General features: G+C 54.2%; 1 protein-coding gene and 1 long non-coding RNA gene across 2 annotated transcripts; one reads left to right on the plus strand and one right to left on the minus strand.

Moving 5' to 3' along the window:
* Nucleotides 1–3: 3 nt before the first annotated feature.
* LOC147373257 (uncharacterized) lies at nucleotides 4–2602 on the plus strand. The gene is made up of 2 exons (XR_015164926.1): nucleotides 4–187; nucleotides 1206–2602. It is a non-coding gene; the product is annotated as an uncharacterized LOC147373257 (long non-coding RNA).
* A 3657-nt stretch (nucleotides 2603–6259) lies between these two features.
* Nucleotides 6260–9396, minus strand: LOC147373258 (uncharacterized). The gene has a single exon (XM_086403291.1). It carries the CDS (start codon nucleotides 9287–9289, stop codon nucleotides 8684–8686), a length of 606 nt encoding a protein of 201 aa, XP_086259417.1. The 5' UTR covers nucleotides 9290–9396; the 3' UTR covers nucleotides 6260–8683.
* Between the last annotated feature and the right edge of the window lie 3594 nt (nucleotides 9397–12990).

Consider the following 12990-nt stretch of genomic DNA (forward strand, 5'->3'; position numbering starts at 1 on the left):
CCCCTCGCCGCCACGCTACGTCCGCGCCGCCCGTCGCGCAAGTCCTGTCTTCCGGAACGGGACGGAAGGGTGGGCAGCCCGTCAGTCCGAGGCTGCGAGGCCCAGCCACGGAAGGGCGCGGTTCCCTGAGGAGCGCCCGAGCGTGCTTCCTTCTGTCCGCCTCAGCCGTGTCCCCGCCTGCCCCCAGGTGCTCAGGTCGCGGAGGCCACAGAGGAGGCCGCGCTGCCGAGGGGGGCAGAGATCAAAGCGGGGCGGGCTGCGGGCCCTCCCCCCCCCCCGCCCCCGGGGACGCGCGCCGCGGGCGGATCAAAGCGCATCAGGCAGGGGCCCGCCCTTCCGAGCGAGCGAATGGCCGGGACGCCGGGCCTGCAGTGAGCCGGCCGGCAGGGCCCGGCCAGGCGACTTCCTCCGGCTCCCGGTGGACTCTGCCCCGCGTGAGGGGTCGCGGTGGCCTCAGGCGTGTGAGCCAGGCAGAGTTTGCAAGGCCGCTTCTAAAATAGGAGGCCTCGCGGTCATGAGAGCAGCTGCCGGTTATTGAAAAACAGTGCCAGGCAGGCCTGGGCCGTGTGCCTTCGTAGCAGCTCCATTGAGTACCGGTCACCTTTCACAGATGAGGGGCCGAGCTCCGAGAGGAGGCTCCTTCAAAGCCTCCCAGGAGAAGGGTCACAATCTGCATTCTGGTCCCGATCCCCAGCCGTGGATCTCAGGCTTACACTTGATGCTAACCTGACTCTTGAGGGGTGGGGGGCACAGCTGGCTGCCAGCTCTTAACTTACCTTAGCTCACTGCTGCCTCATCCCCAGCAGGTAGACCCAGAGCTAAAAGCTAAGGCCATCTTGCCCCACTGAAGGTGCCCAGCACCCACCAGCTCTGCCCCAGGAGCCTAGTGACCTCGGCTAAGTTAATACCCACCTGTTTGCCTCAGGTGTTGGGAAAGACACGCTCTGCCCAGCATCTGAGAAGAGGGTATGAAAAATCGAGTGGTTCCAGAATGGTCTGTTTGTTGGGCCAGGTCAGCCATGCCAGTGGTGCAAGGCCAGGAAGTGTGAGTGAGAGCAACCCAGGATAGTCACACACACACACTCAAACACACACACAACTCTGTTGAAGAAACCAGAGCCCCAGCTACACCAGGGCTGCCTGCCTCCGTCATCTCCATGCACCCCCTTCCTGGGAGGCACTGAGGGGCATTTTGTTTTCCACAGGGCTTTCTGGGTTGGTATATGAAGACCACGTGATGCTGGACATTGGCAGCGAGTGGGACACAGGCCCCAACCCCGGCCAGCTCGAGGCCCAGCACGGCGTGCCTGCAGCAATCCAGATTTTCCAGCCTCCAAAAGTACCTCAGAGAGGAAGCTGCACATTTGATTTTTTTTTTTGGCTCCATATTAAAGAACAAAGCATGGGAACTGGACAGGCCTCTCTGTAAACAGAAAACACATGTTTTCTGAGAGGATGGGCTCTTCCCTTCCTGGTTTCTTCTCCCGTGGACAAAGGCCTTCTTAGGCCTCCTTGCTTCAGGAGCCAGGAGGCCTCAGACCCAGGGCCGAAAGAAGGTGATTATTTTTGCCCCAACTCGGGGCACAACATCCACATTCTTAAATGGGAGTGGGAATGGGTATTAGGAGTCCACTCAGCACTGGGGTGGGCCTGGGGTGTGGTCCTGGGAAGGAAGACCCTCAGGAGCCTGAACAGGGTTGGAGTGGAGGGAGGGGGAGTCTGGGCCATTTGTGTCTTCTGAGCACTTGAGAATCGCCTTGGGCTGTACTCAAGCCGTCCTCTGGTGAACGCGTTTCCTGAGGCCTACTAGTCAAACACCAGGGCAGAGACCTCTCTGACTCAGAAGAAAGGCTGGGGCCTGATGTCTACAGAGAGCAGGCACACAGACTGAGTGTGCGCTGCTGTGTGACCTCAGGTAAGTTTCTTAACCTCTCTGAGCCTTCGTTTTCTCATCTGTAAAATGGGAATAACGGTATTTGGTTGTTGAGGATGAAATAAGATGAGTATAGCCCTGTCAGACACAGAACAAATGAAAAAGTAAAATAAATCAAGCCATGCCTAAGTTTCAGTCGTGAGCTCTGTCCACAAGAATGGCCTGAGAACCCTCTACAAATACTGAGAACTCCCTTACTTCACAGAGCACCTCCACACCCCCTGTCCACTAGATGAGCACCAGCCACAGCATCTCTGGAAGCAGTCATCTCGGGAATGCATCATTCTTTCGAATCACCCCAGCAGCCTGATCGTTGTCCTTGGGAGAGATTTGATTTTGCAAATAACCAGATGTGCTTTGGGCCAAGTTGGCTGAGTAGAGGTGCAGAAGCCAAACCCGTTCAGCGCCAGAATGTGCGGCAACTGCGAAGTCAGGGGGCCTGTGGCTCCCAGCTCTGCGGGCAGTTTGGAAGGTGAATCTGGACCAGATCGTCTGGACTGGCCGCTGCTAGTGTCCGCAGGTGTGAGAGTGCCAGCATGCAGGCATATGAACCCAGGAGAGTCACACACACCCAGGCTCAGTGGACGAACCAAACCAAAGCCAGGCTAATTAACACAAGGCTGCCTTTCATCTCTCAGCTCACAGTTCGAGTTTCATGGAAATCTGTGTGGGAAAATTCCGAGCGTTTGTGACACAAGCAAATGCGTGAGAGGGAGGCAGGAAGTGGTCCTCGAAGAGTGCAGGGCTCAGAGGCTGGGGTTTCCTCCTGGCTTTGTACTTAACAGGCTCCGTGGCCTCTGGCTGATCACTTCTCCAGCCCTTGGCTTTTCCATCTGAACAATGGGGATGATGCTGTCTATAAGTAAATTGGGAGCTGGAGGGATGGATAAAAACGTGTCTAAAAGTCCTAACCTCATGCAGTGAGGGCCTTAAAAACATGGACACTACTTGACCTAACATGCCTGCTTCTGGGAATTTATCTTCAGGAAAGAAACATAGCCACATGTGACATTGTCAGTACAAAGATGTTCCAGTAGCATTTTGCGGGGGTGGGGTCAGACACACCTTGCTGCTTTTGAATCTTAGTTCCCTGATCAGAGGTTAAACCCGTGCCATCTGCAGTGGAAGTGTGGCGTCCTAACCACTAGTTCCCACGAGGGGAGCCCCCCAGCAGCATTATTTACAGTAGCAAAAAGTTTATTTTCATTTTTTTATTTTGGCTGCGCTGGGTTTTCGTTGCAGCGCGTGGCCTTCTCTTGTTGCAGAGAACGGGCTCTAGAGCCCAGGGGCTCAGTAGTTGCAGCTTGCAGGCTTCGTTTCCCTGCTAGCATGTGGGATCTTAGTTCCCAACCAGGGATCAAAGCCTATTCCCTGCTTTGGAAGATGGATCATTAACTACTAGGGAAGTCCCGCAAAAACTTTAAGGAAAACTTCACGTCCAACAGGGCTTCCCTTGTGGCTCGGCCAGTAAAGAATCCGCCTGCTATGTGGAAGACCTGGATTGGATCCCTGGGTTGGGAAGATCCCCTGGAAAAGGGAAAGGCTACCCACTCCAGTATTCTGGTCTGGAGAATTCCATGGACTGTGTAGTCCGTGGGATCACAAAAGAGCTGGACACTACTGAGCAACTTTCACTTGTACTTCACGTGTCCAGCAGTATAAGATGGATGACTACACGGCTCTTGGGATTACTCCAGGCAGGCAGTACACAGGCTGTGCCCATGTGACGTCGGTCCTTAACCTGTGCCAGTGACATTGTTAAAAAAGCATTCATAATAATTCTATTCCCAACAGCCAGAATATCAGAAACAGCTCGGTTGTCTGCAACAGCAGAACAGGTAAACAAGCTGTGATGGGCATATAATGGGTTAAAATAAAACAGTCAACAGAGTGAGCTGCTGACGGACATACTGACAGACGAATGTCAACTAGGCTGTGTGAGTCCACACTCTGTGATCCCACTTATAGTAAATAAAGGTAAAACATCTGTAGTGGTAGAATTCAGATCGGTGGTTGCCTGGGCCCAAGGAGGCAAAGATTGCCTGCCAGGGGATATTCTGTGGTGATGGTATTTTCTTTCTTGATTGTAATGGTGCTTAGAGGGATGAAAACGTTTGTAAAAACTCATTGAACAGCGAAGTGAAAAGGGTCTCATTGCATAGAAATTAAACCTCAGTAAAGCTGATTTTTAAAAAATCAACGGTATTTAAGTTTCATTTTTAAAATTCTGGAAAGAATAAAATTTAATGACATAAACACTCAAAGCATATTAAACCAAAAGATTCTGAGATAACCCATACTGTGATCACACACACACTCACGGAGTACATACACATATGTGGTTTGGAAATACATCAGAAGGACTTTCAACAAAATGTACCTGGTAATTATCTCATGGGTAATTTTTGTTTTCTTTTTTGTGCTTTTCTATATTTCCAAATTTTCTACAACAAACACTTTCCTTTTTATAAACAGATCAAATAAAAAACAAATACATCTCCTGTGCCTTCTTCCAGCTGTAGTGGCCCAGGGACACCAGGCTGTGCTCTGGGACAGAACAGTGACTATGCCCGGGTCCAGCGAAAGGGAACTGCCTGGAAGGCAGTAGTGGCGATGGGAGTGTGAGGGTGGGGCTCTCTGCCCCACCCCTTTGGCCCAGGCTCTGTGCTGGGTTATTCTTGAGGGCTGCCATGCCCACTGGGCACTATGCATGCAGGGAGACGCAGGCTCCCTGGGCCAGCCTGGGTGAGCGGGAAGCCAGACCTTACTGTCTGGAGTGACAGGAACCTGTGACTCCAAGCCCTCCCCACTGCAAGTCTGCCAGTCTTCCCTGCTGCCGTGGGCAAGGGCAGGTGGGGGGTCTGGTCTCTGCCCCGGTGCCACTGTCCCTGCTACCAGAGGTCCTCCTTGGGGAGGTCTGCAGAGGGGCCGAGGGGTGGCAGACCCGGTACCAGCGAGTGAACAGCAGTGCCCTGCCCCTGAGGCCCCAGGAGGCTGGGGCTATTGTTTATCACTCCCACTCCCTCCAAGCTGGGGACACTGAATGGAGAAGTGACTTGCCCAGAGTCACCCCGTTGGTAGCCCCCGGCAGCTCAGATTTGACCCATCGCCTGGGTTCCTACTGCCTTTAAGTTTCAGCTCCCAGGAGCTTCTGGAACCCAAACAGCTCATGAATGCAGCGTGGGTTTGGGGGTCATGGGCTGTGTTTTTCTTGTGCCTGTTGTCTGCTCTTGGTATCGTGCAATTTACTATCTACTGCAGTGTGGGTGGACCGGTCACCTGGGCTGAGCAGGTGAACATGCGTTCCTCTGAGCTCAAGGCTCTGCCTGAGTTTAGAGCTGCTGGGATCCCCTCCCCTGTCAGGCCTCTCCCCTCCAACCAGCTGGCCTCACAAAGGTGCCGAGGAGGAGACCTGACTGAATGGGTTTCTTTGCCCTCCTCGACTGAGCAGATTCGACAACAGACTGCAGAAATTAAAAATAAGAGCCTGAAACTGTAAAAAAAAAAAAAAAAATTGTGTTTTTTTTTTTTTTAAAACCAAGTCACAAATGGGAAAGATGAGGCAGCAGCAGGTTAAGGACATTTTGTGATGTTGAATTTGTATCACCCGGCACTTTGGTGACTGTAAATGTCACAATTTATGGTCCTTGGGAGCAGGGGGCAGTAGAAACTAGGGGTTCGCACCCGTGTGTGAAGCTGCGCTGAACCAGGCTCAGCCTGGCTTCAGTTCACAGTGCGGGGGCCGTTCGTTGTGCTTGGATTCTTCTGCAGGGCCTCATGGTTCCCATTTAAAAACAAGTCGATGGAGTCAAAGAAAACAATTTCTAAATGAAGTGCAGGGGGATAGGATGAATCGGGAAATCAGCATTGACTATTACACTATAGGACTATACATGACTGATACTATATGTATAAAATAGGCAACTAACGAGAGCTGACTGTATGGCACAGGGAACTCAGCGCTCTGTGGGGACCTAGATGGGAAGGAAGTCCAAAAAAGGGGGGTACAGGTGTACACAGAGCTGATTCGTTTTGCTGTACAGCAGAAACTAGCACAACATTGTAAAGAGACTATTCTCCAATCGAAGCTAAGTTTTAAAACGCGAAGTGTGTTTGTGTGTCAATTTATATAAAGAAATAAACCGTAGTGTGAGTGGCCAAAGGTGGCTTTCAATTAAAAGGATTAAGAGGGACATGCGTACTTTCTGTGTGTGTGTGTGCACAGTGTCATCTGTATTAATTTTATAACAAGAAGGGACAAAATATACTCTTATTAAAACTAGTCAAATTTCACCTGAGCTTTCATGTCAAATGACATAACACGACAGACGATCCAGGGTATTTTTATTGAGTATCTGATATGTGCCAGATATTCTGCCAAATTCTCCCACCATCCTGGCTCCTCAGACGCTCCACAGGCAGGAGCTGTCACCCCCGGCACACGCCAGCCGAGGCCCTGAGTCCTACATGCACCCACGTGGCAGAGCTAGGGGCTGAACGCGGATGGTTCCAACTCTCAGAACTGCAGTGTTTTCCGAAACAATGTTCTGGCTCTTCAAGGTGGACATTTTTCCTACAATGATCTTTCATTCAAATATTTTATCTTGTTTAGATAGAATCTGAAATTATTTCTATATACAAAATTTAATAAAACAAATATAAAAATCATCTCTTTTTTTCACCCTTAACTTTATGACCCTGTTAGCCAACAGGCAAAGTAGGCAACAGCCCAGGAGCCAGGGCAAAATGAAAATGCGAGGCTCCTTGTTCAAAAAGGATTAAGAATTTTAAAAACAACAAGGTCCTGATAAATCATGATGGAAAACAATGTAAAAAAAAGAGCATATATATATCCGTGTGTATATATACATAAACATATGTATAACTCAGTCACTTTGCTGTGTAGCAGAAATTGACACAGCATTGTAAATCAACTATACTTAAATTTTTAAAATTTGATTAACAAATAAATGTAAGACAGGGACAGCAGAGCATTGAGCATAACTGTGCAGGCTACATACCCATAAACAAGATCTTGGCAGTTTTTGGCCAAGCTAAGGTGATGCCCCCTTGGGGAACAAGCTGACCACCAGCGACCACATATTTGAAAGCAAATGGGTGGGCTCAAGCTTCAGGAAGCCATGCAGTTACGGGTGCATTTTTTAGTCTTGGAAACGCAAAGTGATTGCAGCTCAGGAGTGGAGCCCCCAGTGAGGATGCTGGGGAAAGAACAGGCAGCTTGTCCCCACCCCTAGAAAGGACCTGGCCTCTGAGCAAGGGGCTTTCGTGTCAATGAGAAATACCTACTGCAGGATGCACCTCAATACCGAGCCGGGTGGAACTTCAGCGCATTGCTGGAGTGTGGGGCTGACCAACTAAGTCTTGGGGAGAAATGCTTGGTCCTGTGAAAACACCGCTTCTGGGGAAGGTTCCTGGGCTTCATTGGTAGGTGGGTTCTTTTCCAGATGAGGCAAACTGCAGGTACTGCCGGGGGTGAACCGGCCGCCTAGGGCCGTAAGCTGACAAATGCCCGAGGCTCTAAACACCCGCTCCACACGCCGCCCTGGGCAGCCCCAGGCTGACCTGCCCGCCTCCGCCACCACTGCGTCCACGTCAAGCTCTGAAGTTTCCAGATGAATGGGCGGCACCCACCAGGTGGCCCCATGAGCAGCCTCTTCCGTGACCAGCTTGTGGACATCCAGGACTGACTCCGCAAAGGGTCGCATTTGAGAAGTCACTGGTGGAGGAGGGGCACTGGGGGCAAATATCCACTGCGGGGAGAAGTTCTCTGACGCTTGGAGGGAATACCCACTTTCCTGGCACAAGAGACAACATACCCCCCCAACCCCAACCTGTCTCCACAGTCCCCTTGCCTATTTTTCTTTAAAAGAACAACCCGCCCCATTCTCGCAGCCTCTCACAGAGCTCTGGAATAGTGGGCCAGGGACTGTTTTCTCTACGAACACGTCTTCCTGGGAAAGACAGACAAACGGACAAACAGGGCTCGAATATCCCAAGGCCGAGTGACAACGGAAGCTCCATGTCCCTCTGCTCCTGTTTCAGGGCTCACATGGCCCTTAACGGGACTGGGCTTGGCCACTCAGAAGGTTCCCAGGCATGGGGACATCGGCTGCCTCTTCTAGCCCCAGACACGTCCCCAGGACCCTGCCAAGCAGAGCCCAAAGGGCAGAGAATGGTGCCAGCAGCCAGGGAGCTTCCGAGAAGAGGAGGCCGGAGCTTCCAGGTGAGGGCAAGCCTGTGAACCCTCCTGCCTTGCCCAGGACAGCTGCCCAGAGAGCAAAGACGGTCCTACATTCACCGCACACGCGGCCCGGAGCAGGTGGGCCGGACCCTGAACCCTGTGTGGAGCCCAGGTCCTCTTCTGGGCACCTGCATCCCAGCTGTCCCCCTGCTCTCAGACAGAAGCACAGGGAGCTGCTTGCAGCAGCTGACCTAGCCAGCGTGCTGGGGGGACAGACAGGAGGGAGCTCCTCAGAGCCCAGGCCTGCTGCTGCTGCGCTGGGGTCCACCACCTTCCGGGAAAATCTGGGGCCACCTCACTCCCCACCCCCCACCCCCCGCCAAAAATTTGCCCAGGATGCACTGGCATGGGTTATAAAATAGGCAGGTGCCCGAGGAAGGCGCCTCAGCCCTGGCACCAGGGGCCCTGGAAACAGCCCCGCCCTGAGCTGGGGGTGGTTGTTTACCACTTGGGAAAAAAACATCCCAAAACAGCTTCTGGGTGGAATTTCAGGTCCTGGAGATTTCTGAGTAGCCAGGCGTCTCCCCATCGTATTTCTTTCTTTCCTCCCCTCTCCAGGCCTGCGCTCCCTCTTTGTTGCCAAGCTCAGACGACGCTGCTGAAACCCAGCCCAGAGCCCCGCGAAGCCCGGAAACTTCCAGCTCCGCGACTGTGCGCAAAGTTGGGGTCGCGGAACCGGGGTGACAGCGGCGCCGCGGGGCCGGGTGCGGCGTGCCCCGGGGCCGGCGGCCTCTCGCGGCCTCGCTCGGCCCGGCCGCGCCTGGACCTCGGACCGTGCGCAGGCCGGACGTGAACTTGACTCCGGCGGGACCGCGGGGCACCGGGGGATGACCTGGTAAGCGGCGCCCGGCTCTGCCGCCCTCGCCCTCGGCGCCCCCCGCGGCCGCCGGGGTCCGGGGCTGGGCCGGGGTTGGGGCCGGGGATCGGGCCGGGAGGGGGCGCCCGGGGGGCGGGCGCGGGCGCGGGGGCGCCGCCGTGACCGTGGCCGCCATGGAGCGCACGGCCGAGCCCGCGGCCCTCCGCCCAGCGAAGCCGCCCGCCCTGGCCTTGCGAACAAAGACTCGGGAAGTTCGGAAGGGAATCTTTCCCGACATTTTCGTCCCCCCCTCCACCCCCTCGGCCGCTGAGTCTGGGCGGCGGCCATCAGGGCTCTTAAAGGGGACAGAAGCTCGCTATGGTTTTCTCTGCCCTCCGGTCTTGCTCGACCCCCACCCGCGTTGCTGAAGTAGAAAGAGGGGGCACCTTGCCGCTCCAGCTTTCAGGTGTTAAGCACCCCCACCCCCCACCCCCCAGGTCCGGGCCAGCCTGAGGCTGCAAGCGGATCAGGGCCTGTGGGATAAGAGACCCCCGTAGCCAGGGGGACATAGCCCTGGACCCCTGCCCTGTTGACCCCGGCCACTGCCATGCCAGGGGGTCCTGGGGGGCTTCTGATCCTCCCCTTCTGCTGAGCTGCCTCCCTGTGGCCCTCCAGGGTGACCCTCCGGAGTGGACCCCCAGCCGCCACCAGCGGCCCCCCACACCGTTCTCTGCCGGGAGGCTGCTGTGCCGAGGCAGCTTTTCAGTGCCATGTGTGGTGGTAGGTTTGGGGGACACAACCTCACAGCGTGGTCAGGGCCTGAGGGGAGGGGTCGGCCTGGCCCTGTGGGGCCTTGTCCCCGGGAAGCAGGGCTGGGGACACTGTGCCCCCACTGGCTTCTGCCCACAGGCCTAGGCCCCCTCGGGCCAATTTCTCTGCACCTTCCTCCTCCGTTTGCCTGAGACAAGGCCTCCTGTGAGTGGCCTGATCCCTGGGGGACACCTAGGCTGTGGGTGGTGGCAGAGCGTCCTAGACCCCCAGAGCAGTGCCCGGCCTCTGAGGCTCTGAGGTTGACTACCCCCGTTTCCCCCTGTCCCAGGCCAGATCCTCCAAACCCCAGCAGGGAAGGCCTGACTGGGCCTGCTCTTGCCCTGGGCCAGTTCCCAACCTTCCAGAGGCCATAGCTGAGGTCACCTCCATCCCCAGGACACCTGGACCCCAGTGTCCCCTTCACAGAAGGCCATGAATGGAAAAGGCCTGGGCCCGCCGGGGGCTGGACCGGTCACCGCCCTCGGCACCCTGGACATTCCAGCAGGGACCTCGAGTGGACAGTCTACAGAGATCAGGTGGGGTGCAGTGCAGAGTTCGGGGGACGGTGGGAACAAAGAGCCCAGACCTGCCCTAAGAGGAGGCCTTGCGTCAACTCTGCCCAGTGGGTAAAAGCCTATGGTTCCAGAGCTTCTGGCTCTTTGGGGGAAGGAAATCTAGATTTGTGCACAGGATGCCCTGCATCTGAAAACCCCAAATGCAGGACAGAGGAAACGCATCCCTGGGGTGCAGCCAGCCTGTGGCCTTCTGGGTTGCAGCTCCTGTGCCCCCGTGAGCTGTTTAGTGTTTGGGGGGGGGGCAGGTTTCTTAGAGAACCCAGCCCCAGCCCCAAGCTATGACAAGGAAGCCCTGTAGATCTGGGGTGCAGGGATGGGGGAGTTTGTGCCTCATTTATTTCTCATCTCGAAGGAGTCACTTCCATATACTGAGTCATTCAGTTGGCTGAAGCTGGTTTGTCTCTTTAAGACCCGAAATGCTTAATTGAGCTGTTGTGAGGTTAAAATCTTTCTAAACCGAAGTACCCAATTTACCCTGGCCCCAGATCCCCTGGACAACCTGCCTGTCCACTCGAGCTGGGCCCTGCAAGTGAGGAAGGAGAGGCAGGATGCAGAAAGTGAACCTGAACTTGAACTTTCTTACATCCCGGGCAATTAAGCCGCTGCTGCTGCTGGTTAAGATAGCCTGGGTTTATTGTTGCAACGAAGGGTCAGCTCTTTTGTGAGGCAGGCCTGCACTCAGACCCTTGTCTTGTGATGGCTGGATGACCCTGGGCCAGTAATCTCACCTCTCTGAGCCTCAACTTCCTCACTCATAAATTGGGCTAAATAGCAGTTCTGATTCAGTGGCGTCCTGGGGGAGAGTTGTGACAGCCGTGTGACTACTCAGCGTGGCTCGAGCATGCGGAGGCACCCGGTAAATCTAGCTGCTCTTATTTGAGGTGGACTGTGGCTTCCTGCTTCTCTAAGACTGCACCTACTTCTGGGGCAGCCTCTCAAATCTCGTATCAACTCTCAAATGCTTGCCTCTCCCCACTTTTTGTGTTTCTTTTCTCACCCCTAAAGAAACCATTACCGAGCCACTTCTTTGTGTTTATAGCCCTGTGCTGAATACAGGGGGTCGAGCGATGAGTCTGATATGGGCCCTGCCTTGAGAAGCTGCAGGGTGCCCTGTGCAATGGTAACACCAGGATGAGTCTCTCTCAGCTAACTTGCTGTCCAGAGAAGGTTGTTTCCTTCAATGCTCCTGTTGCTGGCTGTGCAGTCTCTGTTGAATGCCCCCAGGGGTGAGCAGCTCACTACCTCTTTAGCAGTGTTTCTGTAGAAGCTGTCAGAGGAAGCCTCCTAGAAAGCTCTTAGGAGCCTTCACTGGTAGGACCAGAGGGAGACAGGACTGCAGCAGTGGTTCTGGGTCTGAGGCATTTGGTTTTCCTGGGGAAAACACACACCTGGAAAGAAGGTCCTAAAAACTTGGCGAGATGCTGATTTTCAGTCTCCAGGGAAAGCACTGCACACGATCAATGCATGTTTTTGCAAAACAGAGCCCTGTTTCCCTTTTTTGCCAATAGTGTGTGCAGCAAGGAGAAGCAGGAGAGAAGGGGTCACAGAGTGGGGAGTAAGACAAACCGAGGACAGAAAGCTGGCCGCTGCCTGCGAGCAGGAAACTGGAAAGCAAGCGCCAGGTTCTGGAGGCCCCGGGCTCCTCGCTGGGGCTGGCTACATCGGTGCGGTGAAAGTGAAAGTGTTAGTCGCTCGGTCGTGTCCGGCTCTTTGCCACCCTGTGGACTGCAGCCCGCCAGGCTCCTCTGTCTGCGGGATTCTCCAGGCAAGAACACTGGAGTGGGTTGTCATTGTCTTCTCCAGGGGACCTTCCCGACCCTGGCATTGAACCTGGGCTCTTGACTGCAGGCAGATTCTTTACTTCCTGATATCAGTGCAGAACCCAGTGCAAAATTAAAATTTAAAAGTGTTAAGGATTTCAGGATGGTGACAGCAGAGCATTAAAGCAAGTACGAGACCTTCGGAATGCAGGGCCTTGCTGAGTGCGGGGCCCTGTGTGGCAGAGGCCACAGACCGCCCTCCCCCCGCCCCAAGCTGGCCCGGCTCCCTGCACGTGTTCCTGCCGCGTGCGGAGGGCCGGGGAGGGCCTGCCGGCAGCTCTGTTGAAGGAGCATGACTCTTCTCCTGCAATGATTTTTTTTTCCATCACTGATGTTACATGCTAATTTTAGAACATTTTGAATCCTCATAAAAGAAGAAAAGAAGTCTTCAATCACCTGTGAAACCACCCTCAGAAATAGCCAGTGGGAGCACTTCATCTAGCTTCTATGAAACGTAATTTTAAGCAGAATGAGCATCTTAGCATCTGATTATATGTATCATTTTGTCTTCTGCTTGTTTCACTAAATATTTTATCACAACTCGTTCCCCAAGTCAGAAGATACTTTTCTGCAAGTTGATTTTTAATGACCGTTTAATATTCTATTGATGAAACTCCTTATGGGCTCAGTCACTCAGTTGTGTCCGACTGTTTGTGATCCCATGGACTGTAGCCTGCCAGGCTCCTCTGTCCATGGGATTTCCCAGGCATGAATACTGCAGTGGGTTGCCATTTCCTTCTCCAGGGGATCTTCCTGACCCAGGGATCGAACCCACGTCTCCTGTGTCTTCTGCG

This window comes from Bos grunniens, chromosome 5 (genome assembly GCF_055505025.1).
Source record: "Bos grunniens cultivar Pamir isolate PY7600 chromosome 5, Bosgru_T2T1.0, whole genome shotgun sequence".
Taxonomy (NCBI): domain Eukaryota; kingdom Metazoa; phylum Chordata; class Mammalia; order Artiodactyla; family Bovidae; genus Bos; species Bos grunniens.